The 26,033-nt window shown below is 42.5% G+C and overlaps 1 protein-coding gene, 1 long non-coding RNA gene and 1 pseudogene across 7 annotated transcripts; 2 read left to right on the forward strand and 1 right to left on the reverse strand.

Annotated features, from left to right (window-relative positions):
• The first annotated feature begins 291 nt into the window (after window positions 1-291).
• On the forward strand, window positions 292-7,667 carry LOC103636407 (uncharacterized). The gene is made up of 2 exons (XR_002264294.3): window positions 292-472; window positions 7,172-7,667. It is a non-coding gene; the product is annotated as an uncharacterized lncRNA (long non-coding RNA).
• Window positions 7,668-8,473: 806 nt separating this feature from the next.
• LOC103636408 (uncharacterized) lies at window positions 8,474-10,169 on the forward strand. Of its 6 annotated transcripts, XR_004852259.1 has the most exons (4): window positions 8,769-9,114; window positions 9,199-9,285; window positions 9,513-9,617; window positions 9,690-10,169. XR_004852259.1 is itself a non-coding variant. In XM_020543137.2 (3 exons), the coding sequence occupies exons 1-3, from the start codon at window positions 8,908-8,910 to the stop codon at window positions 9,516-9,518; spliced, it is 300 nt and encodes a 99-aa protein (XP_020398726.1). In that variant the 5' UTR covers window positions 8,474-8,907; the 3' UTR covers window positions 9,519-10,167. The 6 variants fall into 6 exon arrangements, 5 of the variants coding, with proteins under 5 accessions (XP_020398726.1, XP_020398725.1, XP_023156676.1 ...); XM_020543137.2 differs by having other exon boundaries at window positions 8,474-9,114; window positions 9,513-10,167; XM_023300908.2 differs by having other exon boundaries at window positions 8,760-9,114; window positions 9,373-10,167.
• Window positions 10,170-24,593: 14,424 nt separating this feature from the next.
• LOC103637504 (uncharacterized) overlaps window positions 24,594-26,033 on the reverse strand; it is a 56,956-nt pseudogene continuing 55,516 nt past the window's right edge.

Genomic DNA, 26,033 nt, shown 5'->3' on the forward strand with positions numbered 1-26,033 from the left:
CGTTCTTAGAATTAAGGGACGTGTATTATGAACTACTGTGTAACTAAAAAAAATACTCATAAAATAACAAACATTTTGTTAAAGTTTACATGGCTTCATTGCAACACACTAGTAAAAACGTGGTGCACAGAAAAAGAAGGAGAAAAAAAAAACATTAGTGAAGTGCACGAGCACGAGCGAGGAGATCATACATCGAGATCTGGAATATATAGCCCAGTGACCTGTGCGTTGAGCCGTTGACAGCCCATTTCACTCAGAGAACAGGGCCCAAGCAAGAGCCCACGAACGAAGGGTTCCTTGCCCTCTCCTTGCTGCAGTTGACAGTAGTGCAGTTGCCTCCCCAACCGCGGCCGTCTGGAACCCCCTGGACGGGCACTGGGCAGCGCAGCGGGACTGCGGGAGTCACCTCCATGGCCTCGGCCGCAACCCTCCCCAAGCTTTAGCTGAGGCGAAGATGGCTAGCTACTCCCAGGTCTGTCCCATTCTTGCACTCCCTCTCTCGTGAAAGTTCAGTTCATCAGTTGCCCTGTCGATTCGTTCCAATACCCGCAACCCTCAGGTGACCGATCAAGTTCACGCGCACATGAAAAATTGCCATCGTGTACGTTTGGTAGCCTGGTAGGTATATATCATACTGCGACGAATCGATCAAACCACGACTCCGTCAAAAAAAAAATGTCTAGGAGGAAAAAAAGAAAGGGCGTGGGCGGTCTCCAGAGGCGTCTTCCTCCTGTTCATCCTCGGCCCGCGGCGGCCCGCGCCGCTGCGTCCGTGGTCCATGGACCGCCTCCTTCGCGCTCCCCCCACACAGTATGGTCCTATGGGAGGTCGCCTTCGGTCGTGGCCCAGGGAGACTTGCGCGACGGGTCGGCGCGTGGTGGAGGGTTGTCTTCTGGTAAGAGTCTAGGGTTTTCGCCCGATTTCGTTGGTTCGCATTCATTTCCCTATTTCGCATCGTGTCTCTCCCGGTCTCGTCGCGTTCTAGCTTCTGCGGGGGTTGGTTTTCTTCTCCGTTTTGTCCGCCCGAAGTCGTCGAGGAGTGGTCCCTCCCGGGTCGCTCTGCTGCTCCGCATCGAATGGATCCAAAGAATCGTAACCCTAACTAGGACCGATGGGGTCCTAAAGAAGCCCCTCAGGGGTCGCAATCTTGGGGAAAGAACCGGAGTCTTAGCTGGCGCTTGAAGCCGGGTACTGGAAAACCCGAGAACAAGGATGACATCCTTACCTCTTCTTTCGGTGACGGCGGTCAGTCAGGTATTCTCAAAACCCCCCCTCCCCCCATTCTGAAAAAAGAGAATGAAATGGTGCGTCGTGTTTTCTGCCAAAAATGTGATACGGATGGGCATCATGCTAGGGAATGTTTCAAATCTTTATGGTGCGAGATCTGTCACAAGGAAACTCACAATATCGTGCGGTGCGTTCTCCCCAAACAAAACAAGCCCTGCATGCCTATTGTTGGGATGGCGGGGGATGGGTTAGGGTTTTACTCTTCCCACTTTTCCAAATCTCTGTCGAAAAAACCTAAGTGCAGTTTTATTGGTTTGGTTAAAATTGTTAAGGGCTTGATCTGGCTGAGGATCTTGAGAAGGATTTTGATTTCCATTTCCCCTGGGGCCGTACTTGGAAAGCCACCAAGTGTCACTTTGGTTTCCTGATGCAATTTCCTTCTCAAGAGAGGCTGGATGAAATGATCAATTTCCTTGAATTGAAAATAAAATTGTCTGGTGCAAAAATCTTTGTTTCGTCTTGGAGTTCACAGGCTAAGCCAAAATCCAAACTCTACTCTGTTTGGATTGTTGCTGAAAATGTGCCTGAAGAACTTCAGAATTACTAGGCTATCTGTGAGTTGGGCTCTACAATTGGGGCTGTTGAAGAGGTGGACATTTTGTCTTTAGATTCTAAAGATATTGTGAGATTCAAAGTTCATGTCAAAAGTGTTGCCATGATTCCCCCAATCATTGAAGTTGGTGTCAAACCTTTTCTGTATGACATTTACTTTAAAATTGACAATATTACTGATGAAGGGTGGAACGATGACTCCATAAATCTGGGCAAGAGGGCTTCTGTTGATAGACAGGGTTTTGGTGACCCCTCTTTTGAGAAATCTGTTAAAAAAGCCAAAAGTGGTGGTGAAAAATCTAGCATGGATGATAAGGGAAAATCTCTTTTAGAGGATCCCTCATCTCATGGTAATGAAGTTGGTTTTCAGTCTGAACATTCAGATGGTATGAAGACTGGGAAAATTTCTGAAGGTGTCAAAGGATACCTTGACAGTTAGGGTAATGAGGATGATGACTACAATGAGGGTGAGGATGATCTATTGGATTCCCAAGATCTGGAGGAATTCATCAAGGATGAAGAACTTATTCCTTCCCCTCCTCAAGAGAAAGGAAAAATGAATATTAATGCTTCTCATACTGAAGATGCTGGTAAGGAAGCTGGAGCTAAGAAAGGAGGATCCATGGAAGGGGAGCTTGCAGAAGGCGTTCGGAGGAGCGGCAGGTTGGAGTCTAATAATGAAATGAAGATTGCAGATAAGGCTACAACAAGAGCAATGGCTAAAGACGCATTCATTAACAAAGGTACGCCTTACAATCCATTTTCTGTTCTTAATACTGATAATGTTGTTCTTATGGATGTTGCACACAAAATAGGGGTTGAATTAGGTTCTTCTATTAATGATGCTGTGGAAAATTTAAACCTGATTAAATCTTTAGAGCTTTCTAGAAAGAATCTGGTAGTGCAATCTGTTAAATGTAATGTTGATAATTCCAAGGCAACCATTCTTGATTCTGAGATGGATAATAGTATCCATAATGAAGGAGAGGATAATGCTTTGACTGATCTTGAAAATGTGATGGTTCTCAGAAAAGGTCGTAAAATTCGCCACAGAAAAAAATCTGAGGAAGAAAAAAAGGACAACAAATCTCCCAAAAATAGGAATATCCCTATTAAGTGGAGAGGTCTGAATGAGGGGCTTACCCAAAATTGTTCAGAATGATAGGCTTAATTTGGAACTGTCAGGCCCTGGGTAAAGATGTGAAAAGTGAATTCCTACGAGATATTATTAGGAAAGAGAGAATTGATTTTATTGGTTTGCAAGAAACCAACAAGAAAAATTTTGATGACTCTTGGTTGAACTTCATTGGTGGCAATAGGAATTTTGCTTGGGTTTGGTCCCCCCTCATAATGGGAGGTCTGGAGGCTTACTCGTAGGGTTTGATGCTGACATCTTTGATGTGAGAGAAAAAGAATTGGGGGAATTTATGATTCGTATTCTGGTGATTCAAAAGGAATCAGGATTTATTTGGAATTTCATTAACGTTTATGGGTCTGCTCAAAATGATCAAAAACAAAAATTTCTGAGTGAGTTATCCGCTTTATGCTCCAAGTGCTCTCATCCCATGTTGATTGGTGGTGACTTTAACATTCTTAGAAAGGAATCAAATAAAAACAAACCTGGTGGCACCAATAGGTGGAGTTCTTTATTTAATTCTATTATTGATGTGCATGATCTGATTGAATTGGAGCTTAGTGGTAGGCTTTATACCTGGTCTAATAATAGAAATCCCCCTACGTATGAAAAGTTGGACAGATTTCTTGTTAGCCTGGAGTGGGATTTACACTATAATAATGTGAATGTTTTTGGTCTTAGTAGATCTTTTTTCTGATCATGTGCCTTTATGTCTCAAAACTGATTTTGCTCCCCTTTAGTGAGAGATTTTAGATATGAGTTGTGTTTGATGCTTAGACCTGATTTTAGAAATCTGGTTGAGAAAAATTGGGCTTTGCCTGTCAGAGGTAAAAAAGTATTGAGATTTGGAAATAAAAAACAAAGCGCCTCAAGAAAATGCTGAAAGGTTGGAATATAAATGTTGAAGGTAGATATTTGAAACTCAAAAGAGATTTGATGAGTAAAATTGACATTTTAGATAAAAATGTGAAGTTATGGGCATTTTGGATGCTGAAAGAATTGAAAAACTCAATTTGGAGTGGAATTTAAAAAAAATTATTGAAGAAGGGTGCAAAAAAAATCAAACTGCGAGAGAGAAATTCATCAATGAGGGTGATGAGAATACTAAATTCTTTCACCTTATTGCGAAAGGTCGGAAACGACGTGTTAAAATTCCTTTTTGATTCTTGACGGTGCCTCTGTGAATGATTCTGAAAGTATCAATAAGATTGCGTCTTCTTATTTTAAAGACCTTTTTGGCCCTTATGTTCATTCTAGTATTAATGTTTCTAATCTCAATATGAATCAGTTGTCTGACACTGACAGAACACTTTTAACGGCTCCTTTTACCATTAACGAAATTAAAAAAGTGGTGTTTGAGATGAAGCATAATAGTGCTCCTGGTCCGGATGGTTTTCCTGTGGAATTTTTTCAAAATTTTTGGGAGCTGATTCAAATGGATGTTTAGAACTTATTCAAGGACTTTTATGATGGAAATCTTGATATTGAAAGATTGAATTATGGGATGGTTACTCTTTTATCAAAAGTGGATAATGCGGTTGACATGAAGAACTTCAGACCTATCTGTCTTTTGAATGTTTGTTATAAAATTATCACCAAAGTTCTAAACAACAGGCTGGCTAGTTGCATCACAACTGTGACAAGTGATTCACAATATGGTTTCATTAAAAATAGATACATAATGGACGGGGTCGTCTCTCTTAATGAAATTCTTCATGAGGTTAAGAGGAAAATTCAAAGTGGTGTGGTCCTTAAAATTGATTTTGAAAAAGCTTATGACAAAGTGAATTGGCATTTCCTCTATGTCATGATGGAAAAAAAGGTTTTGGGAGTACTTGGTGTGATTGGGTGACGAGAACTGTGCGAGGTGGCAAAGTAGCCATAAATACCAATGATATGTTGAGGCCCTACTTCACTACTCACAAAGGGGTTAGACAAGGGGATCCTTTCTCTCCCCTTTTGTTTAATTTGGTAGCTGATGGCTTATTCATAAAGCACAAGATGAGGGTCTGATTGAGGGTCTTATTCCTCATATCATCCAAAACGGATGTAGTTGCCTCCAATATGTTGATGATACTATTTTCCTCATCCAAGATTGTTTAGAAGGTGCCAGAAATCTTAAATTCATTTTGTGTTTGTTTGAAAGCATGTCAGGGTTGAAAATAAACTTCCATAAAAGTGAAATCTTTTGCTTTGGAAAAGCTAAGGAAATTGATTATCTGTATGCTGATATCTTCACCTGTCCTATTGGTTGTCTCCCTATGAAATATCTTGGTGTGCCAATTGATAATAAAAAGATAAATAAAATCCTCTGGGTTCCCATGATTGAAAAATTGGAAAAAAGGCTTACTGGGTGGCAGGGTAGATTTTTGAGTCTGGGTGGTAGGCTAACTCTTTTAAATAGCTGCTTATCCAATGTTCCGTTGTATATGCTTTCGATTTACCCTGTCCCTAAATCGGTTGTCAGAAAAGTGGATATTCTTAGGAGGCGTCTTTTATGGCAAGGGGGCGTCAGTCCAAAAAATTTCATTTGGTTGATTGGATGTCTGTGTGTTCTCCCAAAAGTTAGGGAGGTTTGGGAGTTTTGAACCTTGATTTTATGAATGATTCCTTACTAACTAAATGGCTTTGGAATATTGAAAATTCAAAGGGTTTATGGTAAAAAATTATTGCCAGCAAGTATATTAAGGAAAACCCCCTTATTTCGATCAAGCAAAAACAAGGAGATTCTCATTTCTGGAAAAAAAAAATTCTGAGTCTGCGTGATATTTTTTACAAATACTGTAAATCCTTGGTGGGAAATGGCTTGAATACTAGCTTTTGGAAGAGTATCTGGATATGAATCTGCCCCTGACTGATCAGTTCCCTGTCTTATTTGACTTGGCTTATGACAAAGACATTTCTGTTAATACTGTCTTGGTTTCCAATTTTGAGGCTCTCTCATTTAGAAGAAGGATTATTGGTAATCTGAGGGTATTATTGGATGAGTTGATGATTTGCTGTAACCATGTTTCCTTGTCTTATCATGAGTAGGGCTGGACAAAATGCTCGTGGCTCGCTGGCTCGCTCGGTTCATGGTCAGCTCGGCTCAGCTCAGATCGGCTCGTTTGAATTTTTTCATGAGCTGAGCTGACATCCTAGCTCGGTTCGTTAACGAGACAGCTCGGTTCGTTAACGAGCCAGCTCGTGAGCTAAACGAGCTACCATATTCCAGCAAAACGAAACTATATGCATATCATTTACAGAATAATTGATGAACATGTTATATATATATATGAGGTGTCTATGGCCTATGAATTAAACTAATGATTAATGAACTATGTTTATGTGTTAATTTAATCTATGCAAATATAATTATGGGTTAAACTGATGAACATATATGTGAATTAATGAGTGATGAATTGTGCTAATTTGGTGTTACATTGACGTGGTTTGTGAAACTATGAGTATAATTACTATTTTCTATTGTTAAATTAGTTTAAAATTAACTAAAAATAATTATTATGTATATATTAATTTTTTTCTGCTCTGGCTCGCGAGCTAAACGAGCCAGCTCGAGCTCGTAAACGAGCCGAGCCGAGCTGACTCTGTGGCTCGTTACCTTAACTTAACGAGCCAGCTTGAACTCGGATGAGCCGAGCCGAGCTGGCTCGTTATCCACCCCTAATCATGAGGACAAAATTGTGTGGGGTCTGGAAAGAAAAGGTTTCTCTGTGAATTCTTTATACAAAAAGAAAATGATGGATCAAGTTTGTATTCCTACAAGTTTTTTGGAAATCCAAGTTGCCATAGAAAATCAAGATTTTCATGTGGTTGGTGATGAGAAATAAAATTCTTATTAAAGTTAATTTAAAGAAAAGAAACTGGAATGGTTCTCTGGAGTGTTGTTTTTGTGGTGTTGATGAATTCATTGATCATTTATTCTTTCATTGTCCCATTGCGAGATATATGTGGAGAGTAATTCAAGGGGCTTTGAATTTGGTGGTGATTCCGAACAATATTAGCAACCTTTGTGATAACTGGTTAAGTAAACCAAAAGAAAAGATTGCTAATCTGATTTTGTTTGGCTGTGGAGCTATGTTCTGGGCAATTTGGCGCACTAGAAATGATTAGTGCTTTGGTAATAAAACTATACTTGACCCTTCTAACATCATTTTTCTTTGCTGCTTCTGGTTGGATTCCTGGGCTATTCGACAGAGAAAGAAGGAGCAAAAAATGGTGGTCCAAGGAAGTAAGTTAATCCGAAAGATAGCAAGTGAAGCGTTTGACCGGGCGTTTGGATGGTGCCCGAGAGACATGCGAATTTCTGGGTGATCAAGACTGCAATATGGAGGCTGGAGTTGGAGATAGCCTTTCTTTTGGTTGATGTCTTGAATCAGTGTCTTTTGTTTGCGCCTGTCTGTCCTGATCTGTCTGTCTTGATCTGGTTGTAAATAAGAAAGTCTTATGCTACTAGTCGCAGGTCGAACTTTATCTTCTATCCTAAACCCTCTACCTATCTAGGTTGATAGTGTAAAGTGTCTAGATAGAGATCTAACCTAGTTGTTATTCTGTCGGATCGTTTGATCGCGATAGATGTCGTTGTTCTAAACTTTCCTATTTCCTAATGAAATAGGGGGCTTGTCCCTTCGTCAAAAAAAATATCACACTGCGACTGTTTCGAGCTGCGAGTTGCAGCTGGAACATTTCTGAAGATATGAGTAGGGTATAGCCGACTTGCCGCAGCGAACATGAACACGCACAGCAAACACACGCTTCAGAACCTGTTGCAGATATGATCAGAACTGAAGAGAAATGTGCATGGCAGGTCCATACCTACAATGATAGGATTAGAGCTTCAGCTTCCAGCACACTATAACAAAACCTTATCATGTAGCATAGCATCTTCCCCATTTTGGTCTGAGCTCGCTACTATAAATCTCTCAAAATATAATCCGCACCAGCCCAGCTGCCAGGAATCTTATAAGTACATAACAATCTGTGAATCATTTAGACACTTTGCTCATTAGAGAATGGTTTTAGCATGCATCGGATTCTCAACCCCCTTGTTCGTTTATTTTCAATCCATATGGATTGGAGAGGATTGATACGGATTGAGAGATATTTTGACTTACTAGGGATTAAAACCCCTCAATACCCCTTAATCCATATGGATTGAAGTAGAACCGAACAGGCCCTAAATAATATGGACTTCTTGTTTATATCACTTATTTCGGTACCAACTTATTTTGTCTGTCGGCATTGGTTCAGACGAATGGATACACAAGTAGCTGCATTGTTTCCAGAAACAAAACAAAGAACGGCGTTTAGCTGCAGAGGGTGGCCGGTCCCGGTCGCAGTCCAAAAGGGTGCAGCAACGCGATGGTGGTTTAACCACCCAAGCAAGTGCACAAACTGACTCTTACCTCCACAGAAGTTAAGGCTTCCGCAGAAGAGGCAGGAAGATCTATTCTGTACGATATAACCGTATGTTTTCACGTCAAAAGCTAGCCGAGAGTGCACACTCTTCTACGACTTTTTACCTGTTGCACAGCAGCACAAGTCTTATTTGGCTCATGGATTTCGGTTAGCATGGCAGCATTTCACTTCAGAAAAAAAGGGGGGAAGAAAATTCAGGAGTAAAGGAAAGACTTTTCAGTATCATCGTGTCATTATCAACCGCGTCCGCATCCTCCACTAGCACTTTGGCAGGAGTGGAAGCTATTCATTTCAATATTTCATTGCCCATGCCCCACGAACCCAATCACTCACCCATCATTGGACCCCATTAATAAATAAACAAACAAACCGCAAGGCTGCCTCGTTTTTGTTGTATTTCTTCTCCCCTCTTCTTGTTCTTGCAGTTGTTGGTGTCCTCGGAGCTAAAAAAAAGCCCCCCCGCCTTTTGGCTCATTGTCAGACTTTGCCACCTGCTCCAAGAAAGCTTCTTGGAGATGGTGCGCGCCGAGAAGCTCGCCGGCGATGGCTGCTCCGGCGGCGAAGGCCAAGTGGAGGTGGAGGTCGGCATGGGGATGGACGGGAAGGGGGTCACAGAGTGCCGGATATGCCAGGAGGAGGGGAAGGAGGCCGCTATGGACTCACCCTGCGCCTGCACTGGCGCTATGGACTACCATGTCGTCGTCCCTGCTGAGACTGAGATGGTGTGGTCTGCTTCTGTTTTGAGTGTCGTGTGCTTGCTTCTGTTTGATTTTGATCGCAAGACTCCTTTTTCTTCTTTCGTTCAGGCGACTCTTCAGTTCACCGGATTCTTTCTGCCTTGCTATGTAATAGCTCGCTCTTGCTACGCTTTGCAGCACCGGAAACGAAGACAGGTACACTTCCTTTTTCCTACAAGTCCTGTTGATACAACTCTTCCGTTTGATCTATTGACGCGAACGTCCTTCTGCCTGACTTGTAAGCTGTAAGAGACTGACGTTTATTTACTACTGGAACCCTGTGCTGCTTCTTGCAAGGGGAGTCTCAAGTACATGCGCAGTGGTCTGTCTATCCTACAGAGGGGACAGTCCTAACTTGTTGTGCTGCCTATCTCTACGTACAGGTATAGGGGTGAGGGATTAACCTGAACCTTGAAGGCGAGCGAAGAGAGAGGATGCATCGCGAAGTGAGCTTCCCGTTGTTGCTTGGAGTCGCCGCAAAACATTAGGTGATTGAGCTGCCTCAAATGTACATACACAAGAGAGGAGAATAGGGGACCTTTTTATTATTATTTTTACAGCTGGAAAGGAAGGGAAATGTAGACCTCACACATTTCTACTGCAAATAAAAGAACAACCGCCCGTCGACCTCCCAAGTTCATGTGCTCGATTTGAGATGGCTAGCTCGGGCGGCGGCGGCGGCTGCTGCTGCTGTGCAAGTGCGTAGAGAGGAGGGAGGTTTCTGAATCGGACAAGACGTCGTCGAGTCACGGTTTTCAGTTGCTGCGTGTGTTGTTATACTGCCAACGCCGCCGGTGTGTTGTTATGCATGCCACGTGGACGTGCTCGACGACCGACCACGGTAGGACTTCGCCGCCACCGCCGACGTTGCATGCGAAGAAGCAGCTGGAGTGGGCCTGTCCCTGGGAGCTCGCGAAAATACACGAGAGGTGAGAGCACCACCTTCACGCCTACATGACATTACTGCAAGAGCAAGGATGATTGGAAGCAGACAACATATAAAGGATTATATGAAATGATTCGGTCAGACAGTTCTTATATTGTTTCCGATCCGTCCTGAATGACTCTGTCTTCGAGACCAAGAAATTTACTCGGCTTTACATAAAGCAAATTAAGGCCTTGCAGCATCTAGATAAAACGAGTTCTATAGAGTGCTACTAGGGGCCCTAACTACAACGATAGCCCCAAACAGTGAGGACAACGCATAGCCAGCACCACCTGATGTGCAAATTCTGAGCTAAAGGCAAATCTCAAATTTCACAACACATACAATCAGCACCGGTTCATAGAACCAACGATCCACGAACCGTAACGGCTAACCGGCCGGCTCCGCCGCCGGTTTTGAATTTTGAATTTGGGAAAAAATGTAAATTTTAAAAACCTTTGATGCCAATATTTGAATAAATAGTACGGTTTATTGGAAGACTTTCTAATGAAACCAAATTTCAAAATACACATTGGATTTCAAACTAAAAATTATGGAAATTACGGAAAATACAAAAAATAAAAAATTGATATATCGGCTAGGATTATTGATTAGTCGCTCCTCAAAGCCGATAAATCAATGTGTAGTGTTGATTAACCGGTGAATGGGTAGGGGCTAGGGTTTAAAGGATTTTTTTCTCATTTTTTATAGAAAATTAGGGATCTAACCGTGTATACTCTCTGAGGCACTTAATTAATTAAAAGAAGGGTTGATCTATACTTGTGCACACACTATTAACATACCCAACAATTTCCTTTTTTGTTCTCTAAATTTATACTCAACCTTTATAGATCACATCCCTTGACAAGTTTACACATCAAGACCAATGCATGACAATGACTAATTAAGTATCACCCAGTGTTCTTAAGGCGTCTAGGCGAGCAAGTGGACTAGACAAGCGCCTTAGCGCCTAGGCGGCGCCTAGGTGACGCCTAGGCGGGAATGGCGAGCAAGGCGACCAGTTTTGCCCGGGCGCCTGGACGCCTAGGCGTCGCCTAAGCGACGCCTAGGCGACGCCTTAAGAACACTGGTATCATCACACTCATTTATTACAATATGCTCCCCTGCTTATTGTTATCGCCTAACCAGTTGAGTATATCGATTCATGTGTGCATATTGGTAAACTGGCCTGAAAGTAGGAGCTAGGTTAGGAAGGTTTGTTCTCGTTTAATGCCTAATCATTTTGAATTTACACTGCTACTTGCAATATATGTTAATAACAGTTCATATTATTGATATTTTCAGAGGTGTCGGATCAGATCGATCCGGTTTGGAAAAATGGAGACAACATATATCACGAATTCAAGTGCAAGTATAGTGCAAGAAACGGTGGAAGTGGAGAGGTGCTACACGTTTCAAGCAACGTCTTGTATCACGTCGGGGTATATCTAGGCATAAAACCTAAACCCGAAGCCCAAAATCCGAAATACTCGAACCCATATCGGTTTAGCCTATAGCTTGGTACCCGAATAGTTCTAGCGGATAATGAAACTAAATACCCAAATTTAATTCAAGCCTAATTAGATATTAATCCGCGCTACCAAACTACCATTAAAACCCTAAATTATTAAAACCCTCCGGGCTCGCGCACCCAAGCAAGCCGAGCTGCTGGCTTGCCTCGTGCCGCCTCCCAGGCCGCGCCCAATCCGCAGTGCCCTACGGGCCACGACCCAGACGCCTAGTGAGGCAGGCCGAACAGGCACAGGTTCACAACCGAGTGAAGAGTGACTCTCTAACCCTAGTATCGGTTGATCGGACCGGACCCAGACGGTCTCGGGCTACTCGCCTGCCGGTATCTGCGTCGTTGTTCGGCACTTCGGCTCCCCGCCTGCGGCTATCTGGACGTGTGCTCATCATGTGCTGTGCGAGTGTGCTCCTGTGACTGAGGACGTGTGCCTGTGTGGACAGTAGAGTGGACACCGGACAGTGGACGTGTGTGACTGTGTGGCGTGCACAGTGGCGAACCTAGAGCTAATGAGAGGAGGGTGTAAATACTGTGTACCTTGCAGGTGGTACATATATAATAAAAATAATACTGTGTACCTTACAGGTGGTACATATATAATAAAAATATAGTCTAAATTACTAGTTTTACAAATTTTCGTAAGTGCATATGCATCCACGACCTCCTACCTAGCTTCGCCCCTTACGTGGTATGTGTGTCTGTGTGGTTTGTTTGAGTTGTGACTTTCTTTGTTGCTAAGTGCTAAGCACCGGGTTGCTGATACGCTGGTTGCCTATGTGGAGTACTATACTGAAGTGTGGTGGAATGGCAGTGTGGCCTGTGTGCGTGTGCTTGTGTTGTCTGAGTTTGTGACACTGTGTCCGTGTGATAAAATGATAAGTTTGTGACACTATGATTGTAATAACTGATAAGTCTGTGTCGGTCTTGTGCAATATTCTATGATTTTGTGTTTCCATTTAATTGCAACCAAAAACATACAACCCTTTCAGTAAAACCAATTTATTCTACAGTTCAAGCCTTTGAATGATGCAACCCCATTACTGTCTTGTACTTTTTAGTTATGTTGTTGTAATCACAGGTAGTCATGATGCCATTCGCCCTATTATTAGCATTGATTTCTTGGATGTAGATTTCACAAAATACTCTAGTGTCCTCAAAAGTCCATGCTACTTTGTCATAAACTTCATTATACTCAAATTTTAAAACATGTATGAAAGTAAAGTTTAGGAATGTTAAAATGTATGGAATTAAATTAATGGAGAACAATGGGGGAAATAATGAGAAGGGATTTACATTGTTTTCAATTAGTGGTTTAGCATGCTCTTTCTCTTTGATGGGTTGCGATTCGTCTACGTCAAATAAAGTAGCTCGTGGAGGTTTGCTCTCATGTCCGCGTCCATAATAGAATGAACAAAACCTTGCGAACCTTGTGCTAGCCGCTTTCCATCGTTTGGATCCTATCCCGAAATGTGGTACTCCATCGAAAGTTATATCTACAAAATAAGTTCTTGTCAACATTTTACAACAGCTACTCCTCTATATACATCATGTTCGAGGACTCGCCATATCGCGCATCCGGTGATGCTACGGTCAGGTGTACTACCTCGCTGATGAGCCCGAGGCGCACTTCGTCTGGCAGCCCAACCAAGAGTCATCGGTACTCGCCATATCACGCGTGTTTGATGACTACTATATCAAGGACAGTGGTGTCACACCCGGGTTTTAGGGGTCCAAAGCCCGAGCGCGAACATAATCACCAGGTGTGCTGGGACCAAGTCTCACACATATGATGAATCATGGCACAGGATCGAATGTCACAACTTTACTATATAATTGGAGTTCTATACAAAATAAATAATTACATATAAGGAGACAACGGTCCAGCAACCCAAAGTTGACTGGGAGACGACGGCCTAGACCACTCACGAACTCATCACAACATCCTCCATGCGCCTCATCTTGTGGTACCTGTTCTTGACCTGTGGGGGGGTGTGAGACAGCAAGAGTGAGCTCACATACGTTCATCGCTCAACAAGTTGTGGGGAATAATGTGCATGAACTCGCCAAAGGTGGGAGCTCATGTGAAGTGTAAGGCTTACCAAAGAGGATGGTTAGAGCTGAGCATTGCTTTTAAAGTTGGTCAAAATTTTATTAGCAGTTACTAAGTATAAGTAAATACCAACCCAATTAAGTAGTAAAACAAAAGTAACAACATCACCTGCGATGCAATGCATATGACAAATTGAATTTAGTTCCATAAATTAATCATGTGAGGGTCCGAGCTGCTCATGACCGTGAGCACGGCTAGTATACCAGTTTTACACTCTGCAGAGGTTGCACATCTTTACCCACAAGTCATGTTACCCATCTGCCAAGGGATCGCGACTTCCCATACACCTCTACCGAGGAGGCGAGGCAGGGTAACACTACGAGGCCTTTACAAAGTTCCACTAGCTTCAGAAAACCCGCTACAGTTTATAGGAAGCTCCAATGCAGGGTTCTTGCCTGACCGCCATCGCAGCAAAATCAACCAAGGACCTCCCTACACTGACCACTCCCCTACTGCCCTTGCCCCTTTCGGGTAAGGTAGTCCTCCACTAGCTTTCCTAATTAATCAGCCAAGGGCGTCCATAAACCCTTGTGGTAGCACTGTTTTCCCGGGTGGTCGCTCCATGTTCCAATTAACATAATGATCTTATCATGAACAGTGATAATAAACAGATAATAAAAGTGTGATAATGAATAATGTATCTTCATACCCAAAACCACATAAAGCACTAGCAAGTACTACCCAAAAAGTTCAGTGGTAAACAAGGTATAAAGATAATCAAACTAGGGTAACCTATTGGGTCCCATCAAAATTAACCTATGCAGATCATTATGATTAATCAGAACATGAGTAGATAAAAAGAAGTGATCAAGGGCACAACTTGCCTAGGACTTGAGATTCCAGCTACCAGGGTGATCTTCAGGTGACACGTGTCCTCACGCTAGTCGTAGCAATACAAACAAACATGGTATAGGCAAAATTAACATCACACCAAACATAAGAATACATTGCATAATAATAATCTACGTGTCGCTACGAGATCGTAGGAACAGGAACCACTAAATTCGGAGTTACGGTTAAGAAGTTATGGTTTTCCAAAGATCTACGTGGTTAAATATAGAATAGATTAAGTGCAACATTTTAACCTATATTACATGGCAAAACAAAGTTACCAGATGATAATGAATATTATTGTGAGACTAATGCAACTAGAATGGATCAAAACGGAGTTACGGTTATTGAGTTATGAATTTATGGAGTTATTGAGTACCTAGAACAGATTAATTCAAATGAACAATTTTAATTCAAGTTTCATGGCTAAATAGTGTTACTGGTTGACAGACAATGTTGAGACAAAATTAATGCCACTGGAATGAACTAAAAATGATTTAATATGACTATTCTATGAATTTATTGAGTTTATGTATTAATAAGTATTTTCCAAATTATTTTTATTATTTTCTTGGTTCACTGGACCGAGCGTCAAATTCCAGAAAGCACGGGGGCTAACATAGAAATATTCCTTAGACTCATATTAACCCACTGATGGACGACGAGTTAATTTCGAAGTTAGCGAGGGGCTCTTTTGCAATTGATCGGTCGCGAAGGGGTATCTTATATTTTGAGCCGTTGGATCACCAATCTGCGGATAGGATTAGACCAGACTCCCCACGAAGAGGTATGGAGTGGCAACCGTCCGATCGACGATCGGTGGCTCGGATTTAAAATCGCTTGATCGCCCCAGAACCATTCATCCACAGATCAATGCACAAGATCTGCCTGCCTGACCTGGATGCCAAGAGCGATCCTGGCCGTCTGATACTGATCCAGCGGCCGCGACATCATCTTCATCTCAGCCCCAGATTACCCGATTGACGGCCACCGCACAATCATCCCCGCTTAAGCCAAAGCGCGGTGGCGCCGCCCTATTCACACGGCGGTGCACGCCGGCGAGGCGCCCAATTGACCTCACCCGAGTGCCAAACCCCAAATTGGACCGAGAAACACGATGCTACGCACACAGCGAACTAGTGGAGGTAGTCCATACCAGGAAGGATGGCTAGGAGGAATCGGTCCACGGTGAGGCACGGAATCACAGCTCCGATGAGCAATTCGCTGTGCACCGCGACATCCTTTTGCCCATGGAGACCCCAAGCACAAGCCAGGCAGCGTGATGAAGCTCCCAGACCCGCCAGTGCGCCCCCGACGATGGCGTGGATGAAGTCTTACATCGGCGGCGGATCCCCTTTTCTCCCTCGGTCTCTTCTTCTATTTCCCAGCCATAAGGATGGCGAGGGGGGGGGGGGGGTAGCGGCTCACGTTTTTATAGCGCCCCGCCAGTGAAGTCCGGACCCGCGATTCCTGGCGGCTCCACCGGCTAAGGAAACACAGGGTGTAGCCGAGCTCGGCGGAAATCCAGCGAGCGCGACCGGATTCCCGGAGTCTGTTGCGATACGGTGGGGAGGAAAGGTCTGACCATCCGGGCCTACCAATCAGCGGCCAGCGACGATCGCGCGAGTGTGGGTGACGAGCGGCTGGCAGTGGGCCCGCATGGTCAGTCGCAGCATGGCGCAGAGGGAATTGGGCCGCGTGTGAGGGATTAGGAATGGGCCAAGCAGGAGTTTCGGCCCATGACACGATTTCCCCTTTTTTTATTCTTTTTCTTTTATGTTATGCTTTGTTTTCTCTTTGAGCTTGAAATTAAAAATCCAAAATTCAAATTTACACTGTGGTGAATCTTCTTCAGATTAAGAGAATCATTTTGCACATACTATTATTATCTTTATTTATATTATTTATTTTGTATATACATTTTCTTTTCTCTCTCCACTTCTAGAGTATCTTTTAGATCTTAATTTCTCATTTGGGTATTAATGTAATTCTTTTCTCATTATTTTATGTTGTCATAGAATGCACACACAAAATAAAATCCCAGCATGATGCAAGTTTTATTTTTGGTATCTTTTTATTATTTATTTGTTGTTTGAATATGGTCTTCACATGGGATGATAAATAGATTCAACACACACATAAAATATAGGAAATAACTTTTCTCCTCTTTTATTATATATTACAAACTGGGTGTTACAAATCCTATCCCCCTTAACAGAAATCTCGTCCCCGAGATTTGTAAGAAAAGGGATACATAAGGATTGGTTTGTGATTCGGCTTTTAGTCTATAATAGGTTCAAGATCCGGAGTTTCATATATTTTTTTATAGACAATAGTGGGTGATTAGGAAGGCCTGGGTGTATATAAGTATAGTCACTTTATTATGCAGGATGAAAGATATCTTTAAAGTATATATAGTTTTGGGTAAGGAGTGGGGTAAGAAAAGACTCCATCCAAGATTGTGGATGCTGACTCATCTTGGTGATCTCACTTGATCCTTGAAGAATTGAGTTGGTGCTCATCCCTTCTTGATGAGGTTGATCATCTTCTCCGGTCTCGTCTCATTGATTAGGAGTTAGTGTATATTATCGGGCTGGGGAATATGGTTAAAATAGATATGGGTGAGATAGACTACATGATATAGGTTAAAAGTTTGCTTGATGTTAGGTGGGGATAGGCAAATTATGCATTCCATCAAGACTCTATTGGTTGGGTCGGTCTGTCATTCTTTATTTAGTGCACAGAGTGAACTAAGTTAAAGCATGTGGATAGGGTCTAGTCTATTTCACAAGTATTAACTTATCCATTAAGTAACTCACATTAGAATGGACCATATTAGATTAGATGGTGATCTAGATTAGATTGGTATGACTAGCTTGACTAGATAAGATCTAATTAATTTACATTAGTTCAGGGTTGTTAAACTAGGGTGGATAAGTATGCTTATTAGGATAGGATGGATCCATATAGATAAGATAGAATCTTTTGAGGTCAGTTAGATTTATTAGGATGACATAAAGTCTTTTCAAGATAAGATGAGTCTACTAAAGTAATATAATATCTTTTAAGATAAGGTAGATCTATTAAGCTTAACATATTTTAGTGGGGGTAATCCAAGTTGGCTAGTTATTTTATCAACATTTTTTTACTATATGTATATACAGATGTAATTGTGGACATTACTCCACAACTCATCGCACTCAATCAAAGATCCAAATCAGACAAGTATCATAAGAACAAAACATTCAAATTCATAGATATCCATAAAAATAGTTTTATTTTTATTCCTAAGAGTAGGTCTCCTATTCCAAAAGTCACTTTAACCACAGGATTTCAAAGTGTGAAATCCAAGTTTGTCTTTAGAAGTGAAAAGGTAAGAATAATCAGAGTAAAGCGGAAATAGATGAGAAAAGATTAAGAGAAGTTTAGAAAAGAGTCAGAGTAGCAAAGGTAAGAAAGGGTTGTCCAGTTCTATCTAGGTTTCGTCCTACAGTCAACATTCCTCTGATACCACTTCTGTCACACCCGGGTTTTAGGGGTCCAAAGCCCGGGCGCGAACATAATCACCAGGTGTGCTGGGACCAAGTCTCACACATATGATGAATCATGGCACAGGATCGAATATCACAACTTTACTATATAATTGGAGTTCTATACAAAATAAATAATTACATATAAGGAGACAACGGTCCAGTAACCCAAAGTTGACTGGGAGACGACGGCCTAGACCACTCACGAACTCATCACAACATCCTCCATGCGCCTCATCTTGTGGTACCTGTTCTTGACCTGTGGGGGGGTGTGAGACAGCAAGAGTGAGCTCACATACGTTCATCGCTCAACAAGTTGTGGGGAATAATGTGCATGAACTCGCCAAAGGTGGGAGCTCATGTGAAGTGTAAGGCTTACCAGAAAGGATGGTTGGAGCTGAGCATTGCTTTTAAAGTTGGTCAAAATTTTATTAGCAGTTACTAAGTATAAGTAAATACCAACCCAATTAAGTAGTAAAACAAAAGTAACAACATCACCTGCGATGCAATGCATATGACAAATTGAATTTAGTTCCATAAATTAATCATGTGAGGGTCCGAGCTGCTCATGACCGTGAGCACGACTAGTATACCAGTTTTACACTCTGCAGAGGTTGCACATCTTTACCCACAAGTCATGTTACCCATCTGCCAAGGGATCGCGACTTCCCATACACCTCTACCGAGGAGGCGAGGCAGGGTAACACTATGAGGCCTTTACAAAGTTCCACTAGCTTCAGAAAACCCGCTACAGTTTATAGGAAGCTCCAATGCAGGGTTCTTGCCTGACCGCCATCGCAGCAAAATCAACCAAGGACCTCCCTACACTGACCACTCCCCTACTGCCCTTGCCCCTTTCGGGTAAGGTAGTCCTCCACTAGCTTTCCTAATTAATCAGCCAAGGGCGTCCATAAACCCTTGTGGTAGCACTGTTTTCCCGGGTGGTCGCTCCATGTTCCAATTAACATAATGATCTTATCATGAACAGTGATAATAAACAGATAATAAAAGTGTGATAATGAATAATGTATCTTCATACCCAAAACCACATAAAGCACTAGCAAGTACTACCCAAAAAGTTCAGTGGTAAACAAGGTATAAAGATAATCAAACTAGGGTAACCTATTGGGTCCCATCAAAATTAACCTATGCAGATCATTATGATTAATCAGAACATGAGTAGGTAAAAAGAAGTGATCAAGGGCACAACTTGCCTGGGACTTGAGATTCCAGCTACCAGGGTGATCTTCAGGTGACACGTGTCCTCACGCTAGTCGTAGCAATACAAACAAACATGGTATAGGCAAAATTAACATCACACCAAACATAAGAATACATTGCATAATAATAATCTACGTGTCGCTACGAGATCGTAGGAACAGGAACCACTAAATTCGGAGTTACGGTTAAGAAGTTATGGTTTTCCAAAGATCTACGTGGTTAAATATAGAATAGATTAAGTGCAACATTTTAACCTATATTACATGGCAAAACAAAGTTACCAGATGATAATGAATATTATTGTGAGACTAATGCAACTAGAATGGATCAAAACGGATTTACAGTTATTGAGTTATGAATTTATGGAGTTATTGAGTACCTAGAACAGATTAATTCAAATGAACAATTTTAATTCAAGTTTCATGGCTAAATAGTGTTACTGGTTGACAGACAATGTTGAGACAAAATTAATGCCACTGGAATGAATTAAAAATGATTTAATATGACTATTCTATGAATTTATTGAGTTTATGTATTAATAAGTATTTTCCAAATTATTTTTATTATTTTCTTGGTTCACTGGATCGAGCGTCAAATTCCAGAAAGCACGGGGGCTAACATAGAAATATTCCCTAGACTCATATTAACCCACTGATGGACGGCGGGTTAATTTCGAAGTTAGCGAAGGGCTCTTTTGCAATTGATCGGTCGCGAAGGGGTATCTTATATTTTGAGCCGTTGGATCACCAATCTGCGGATAGGATTAGACCAGACTCCCCACGAAGAGGTATGGAGTGGCAACCGTCCGATCGACGATCGGTGGCTCGGATTTAAAATCGCTTGATCGCCCCAGAACCGTTCATCCACAGATCAATGCACAAGATCTGTCTGCCCGACCTGGATGCCAAGAGCGATCCTGGCCGTCTGATACTGATCCAGCGGCCGCGGCATCATCTTCATCTCAGCCCCAGATTACCCGATTGACGGCCACCGCACAATCATCCCCGCTTAAGCCAAAGCGCGGTGGCACCGCCCTATTCACACGGCGGTGCACGCCGGCGAGGCGCCCAATTGACCTCACCCGAGTGCCAAACCCCAAATTGGACCGAGAAACACGATGCTACGCACACAACGAACTAGTGGAGGTAGTCCATACCAGGAAGGATGGCTAGGAGGAATCGGTCCACGGTGAGGCACGGAATCACAGCTCCGATGAGCAATTCGCTGTGCACCGCGACATCCTTTTGCCCATGGAGACCCCAAGCACAAGCCAGGCGGCGTGATGAAGCTCCCAGACCCGCCAGTGCGCCCCCGACGATGGCGTGGATGAAGTCTTACATCGGCGGCGGATCCCCTTTTCTCCCTCGGTCTCTTCTTCTATTTCCCAGCCATAAGGATGGCGAGGGGGGGTATTGGCTCACGTTTTTATAGCGCCCCGCCAGTGAAGTCCGGACCCGCGATTCCTGGCGGCTCCACCGGCTAAGGAAACACAGGGTGTAGCCGAGCTCGGCGGAAATCCAGCGAGCGCGACCGGATTCCCGGAGTCTGTTGCGATACGGTGGGGAGGAAAGGTCTGACCATCCGGGCCTACCAGTCAGCGGTCAGCGACGATCGCGCGAGTGTGGGTGACGAGCGGCTGGCAGTGGGCCCGCATGGTCAGTCACAGCGTGGCGCGGAGGGAATTGGGCCGCGTGTGAGGGATTAGGAATGGGCCAAGCAGGAGTTTCGGCCCATGACACGGTTTCCCCTTTTTTTATTCTTTTTCTTTTATGTTATGCTTTGTTTTCTCTTTGAGCTTGAAATTAAAAATCCAAAATTCAAATTTACACTGTGGTGAATCTTCTCCAGATTAAGAGAATCATTTTGCACATACTATTATTATCTTTATTTATATTATTTATTTTGTATATACATTTTCTTTTCTCTCTCCACTTCTAGAGTATCTTTTAGATCTTAATTTCTCATTTGGGTATTAATGTAATTCTTTTCTCATTATTTTATGTTGTCATAGAATGCACACACAAAATAAAATCCCAGCATGATGCAAGTTTTATTTTTGGTATCTTTTTATTATTTATTTGTTGTTTGAATATGGTCTTCACATGTGATGATAAATAGATTCAACACACACATAAAATATAGGAAATAACTTTTCTCCTCTTTTATTATATATTACAAACTGGGTGTTACAAGTGGCGTCATCTCAACGCCGGAGGTGACGTAGAGGAGGACTGACAACAATAACCAGTTCGTCATCCTCGCATCGTCAGGGGTAGCTTTTGTGTCAGACTGCCTTTAATTCTCTTCGCAAACACACACACTTGTCTTTTTCGCAAACACACACTTGTCCTTTTGTTTAAGCAAGCGCGTATGGTGGTGTGTGCCTGATGACTGACGATGTACGAGAGAATTTCTTCCGGCATATGTGGAACATGCTCTACAATGATGAGAAGATGCAAATTGTGACATATATCGAAGTCTGATACTGATAGTTGCAATGTAGTGGTGAAACAACTAAATTAAAATAACAAAATTTATATATGGTCAATATCATAAATGGATTATAAAATATTTTCTCATAATATTATAACAAAAATTTTGTATATAAATTATCGTGATATTAAATGTTTTCGTTGCAACGCACGAGTAGTCACTTAATTATAAACTAGTTGAATGCCCGTGCGTTGCTACGTTTTTTATTTATGCTTAAATATAGAGCATAAAATACAAAGACGTGGATTTTATTGGTTACATGGGTGCGAATGTGGGTTTAGAGACAATAACTATGCTTCAAATCTGCATAAGTTTAACTTTTTTACTATTTGAATGTGGGAGATGTCACACCCGGATTTTAGGGATCCAAATCCCGGGCGCGAACATAATCACCAGGTGTGCTGGGACCAAGTCTCACACATATGATGATTCATGGCACAGGATCGAATGTCACATCTTTACTATATAACATGAGTTCTATACAAAATAAATAAATAATTACATTATAAGGAGACAACGGTCCAGCAACCCAAAGTTGACTGGGAGACGACGGCCTAGATCTCTCACGAACTCATCGCAGCATCCTCCACGCGCCTCATCCTGTGGTACCTGCTCTTGACCTGTGGGGGGGTGTGAGACAGCAAGAGTGAGCTCACATACGTTCATCGCTCAACAAGTTGTGGGGAATAATGTGAATGAACTCGCCAAAGGTGGGAGTTCATGTGAAGTGTAAGGCTTACCAAAGAGGATGGTTAGAGCTGAGCATTGCTTTTAAAGTTGGTCAAAAATTTATTAGCAATTACTAAGTATAAGTAAATACCAACCCAATTAAGTAGTAGAACAAAAGTAACAACCTCACCTGCAATGCAATGCATATGACAAATTGAGTTTAAGTTCCATAATTTAATCATCAGAGAGTCCTGAGCTGCTCATGACCGTGAGCTCGGCTAGTATACCAGTTTTACACTCTGCAGAGGTGGTACCCTTTACCCACAAGTCATGTTACCCATCTGCTAAGGGATCGCGACTTCCCATACACCTCTACCGAGGAGGCGAGGCAGGGTAACACTACGAGGCCTTTACAAAGTTCCACTAGCTTCAGAAAACCCGCTACAGTTTATAGGAAGCTCCAATGCAGGGTTCTTGCCTGACCGCCATCGCAGCAAAATCAAGCAAGGACCTCCCTACACTGACCACTCCCCTACTGCCCTTGCCCCTTTCGGGTAAGGTAGTCCTCCACTAGCTTTCCTAATTAATCAGCCAAGGGCGTCCATAAACCCTTGTGGTGGCACGTGTTTCTCAAGTTAAGCTCTATGTTCCAATTAACATTAATGATCTTGACATGAACAGTAAATAACAACGGATAACAAAAGTATAATCATGAATAATGTGTATCTCAATGCCCAAAACCACATATAGCACTAGCAAGTACTACCCAAAAAGTTCAGTGGTAAACAAGGCATAAAGATAGACAGACTAGGTAACCTATTAGGTCCCATCAAAATTAACCTATGCAGATCATTATGATTAATTAGAACATGAGTGGGTAAAAGAAGTGATCAAGGGCACAACTTGCCTTCAATGAGCTCCTGCTCAGCTACTTCAACCTGCTGCTCACCAGGGTCCTCGGTCACGGGCTCTTCTACTCGCCACAATACAAACAAGCATAGTGCATATAGAGAAATTAACATTACACCAAACATATAAACAAAATACACAGAAATATTCTACACATTAAAATAAAATTCTAGGAACAGGAATCATAATTTTCGGAGTTATAGAATTTAAGTTATGCATTTTCAAAGGTTTTATGTGTTTAAAATGGATTAAGTGAGAGATTAAATTTCTTATTGTTTTTATGACAAAACAGAGACTCTAAGTGAAAGAGAATTAAATTACAAAAATTTAGAAAGTGGAATGGCTCAATTTGGAGCAAGTATGAATTTTCTATGATTTATTGAAGATTTAGCACTTACTTTTGTATTAAAAATACATTTTCTAATTCATTTATTCATTTTATCCTGTCACTGGACTGGGCCTCAATATCTGTGAAGCACAGGGGGCTCGGGGTAAGAATCCAGAGACCCAGCGCATAGTGACCAATGGACGGCGGGTTGATTTTAATGAAACCGAGGGGCTATTTTGCAGTTTTGGCTCGACGAAGGGGTATTCTCTGTTTCTGGCCGCCCGATCAAGTACGAATGGTCCAGATTAGATCTTACTATCTCCGAATGGGTATTCTACCGACGCCCTTGGATCTGGATCCTACGGTATGGATATCATGAAGCCGAGATCTCAACGCAGCCCTCGGATCATAAATCCACGGTTTAGCTTAGACCATGACGCGCAACGCTTCCTACCCTTAGATCCAAATCGTGCGGTCCTGACGCGAGATCGATCTGGGCCATCGATTAGCCCATCGACCACCCACAACCCTTCGCCCTCCTCCCGGCCAAACACCCCAAGTGGAAGACGGCGGCCACGGCCACCGCCGGTGAGGCAAATCCATGGCTACAGTGCGCCAAACCCCAATATGCTAGGCGCGGAATGAAATTAAGATGAAGGCGAACCAGGAGAGCGGGTCCCTACCCAAAGTCCGGCGTCGTTTCGGTCGGTCCACGGCGATCCGCGAATGCACGACGGCGAAGACAAATTGGGCGTGCTCCGGTCACCCACCTGCCCCGTATTCGCCACCAACGCGAACCAGAGACCCGGGCGAAGCCTCTTGGCCTCCCGCAAGGCTCCAATTTAGCGCCGAGCTCCACGGACGACTGTGGCACACGAATTTGGCGCTGCGGCGGGTTACAGCAATACTCCTGGCGGCGCTGGTTAACTACGTGGGCGCGGTCGGTAGGGGATAGGAGGGTTCCGCAGGTCGTACGGGGTTTTATCCTCAGTTTCCGGGGCGCCGAACTCGGACTTCATGCGCGGCGGGTGCAACGGCCATGCCGACCTCCCCGGTAATGTCGCGAGGTGGGTAACATGGAAGAGGAAGCCGCCAGGCCGGGTCCACACGCCAGAAACCGGTAGCTCGAACGAGTCCGCGCGGAGGTGGTGCGGCTGAGTGGCTGATTGAGTGGGCCCGCGTGATAGCGACCCAGCGAGTGTGCGACGCGGATGTGCGATACGCAGTTGCCAGTGGCCCCCCCCCCCGATGTCAGCCCGAGCGCGCGTGAGAGCCCAGCCAGATGGGCCACGCGGTGGCGCTAGGAAGTGGGCCGGTTTCAGCCCACCCAGCCGAGTGGAAGACCTTTTCCCTTTTCTTTTCTTTATTCTTTTCTCTTTTCTTTTTCAAATTTAAATTTTTCTTTCTCCTTTTAGATTTCAAATTCAAATGTGAATTTTAGTTATGGATTTGCACATATATCAAATGTGCCAAATTAAATTTGGGATGAAGAGTATATAGTTATGTATATATTTATTTCCTATGTTTTATGTGGTATTTCTTTTCTTTCTCCACTTCTAAATTCTAGATTTTCTTTTATATTTTAAATTCCCCTTTTGAATTACTATATTTCTTTGTCTAATTTTTTTTATATTTCCACAAAATGCGCACAAAAACAAAATCCCAGCATGATGCATAGACTTTAATAGTATATCCTTTTATTACTTATTTGTTTTTGAATATAGTGTTCACATGTGATGATGCATAAAGATCAAACTCACATAAAGAGAAATTGTTTTCTCTATTAGTATTATTTCTAGCAATCACAAAGTGGGTGTTACAGGAGAGTAGAGAGGGGTGAATGTAAGATTTTTTTTACAAAAACGACCACTGTGAAACCGTGTACCAATATAAACTGATGATTTTATATAACAAAAGACATAGTAGAGATATGCACCTTGCTCCTGAGGAACTAACATCTTTTTAAGTTTAACCGAACATATAAAAATACTATATGATTAATATCTATAATGTATAATTAATATAAGTAGATTAATCATGGAATATACTCCTTATAATAAATTCATATGCACAAATATTAATAATATTTTATATAAACATATTAGAACTAATAAGATTTGACATTTCAGATGTATATTTTTAGAAAGGAGGGAGTGTCTTTCTTGCTGATAACAGGTTTAGTAGCCCCTGTACACTCAGGTCACAATGTTGTGTATGTGTGTTTACAAGCTTGAAGCAACATAACATGTACAAGTGTAATAGAATCAGAAGCTGACATATATATATTTCTCTTTGCTATATTCGTGAATATCTTATAATTAGCATTACCATCACGCAGAGGCCAGAGCTACAAGCCTACAAGC

The sequence above is a fragment of the Zea mays genome, chromosome 8 (genome assembly GCF_902167145.1).
Source record: "Zea mays cultivar B73 chromosome 8, Zm-B73-REFERENCE-NAM-5.0, whole genome shotgun sequence".
NCBI classification, from domain to species: Eukaryota; Viridiplantae; Streptophyta; class Magnoliopsida; order Poales; family Poaceae; genus Zea; species Zea mays.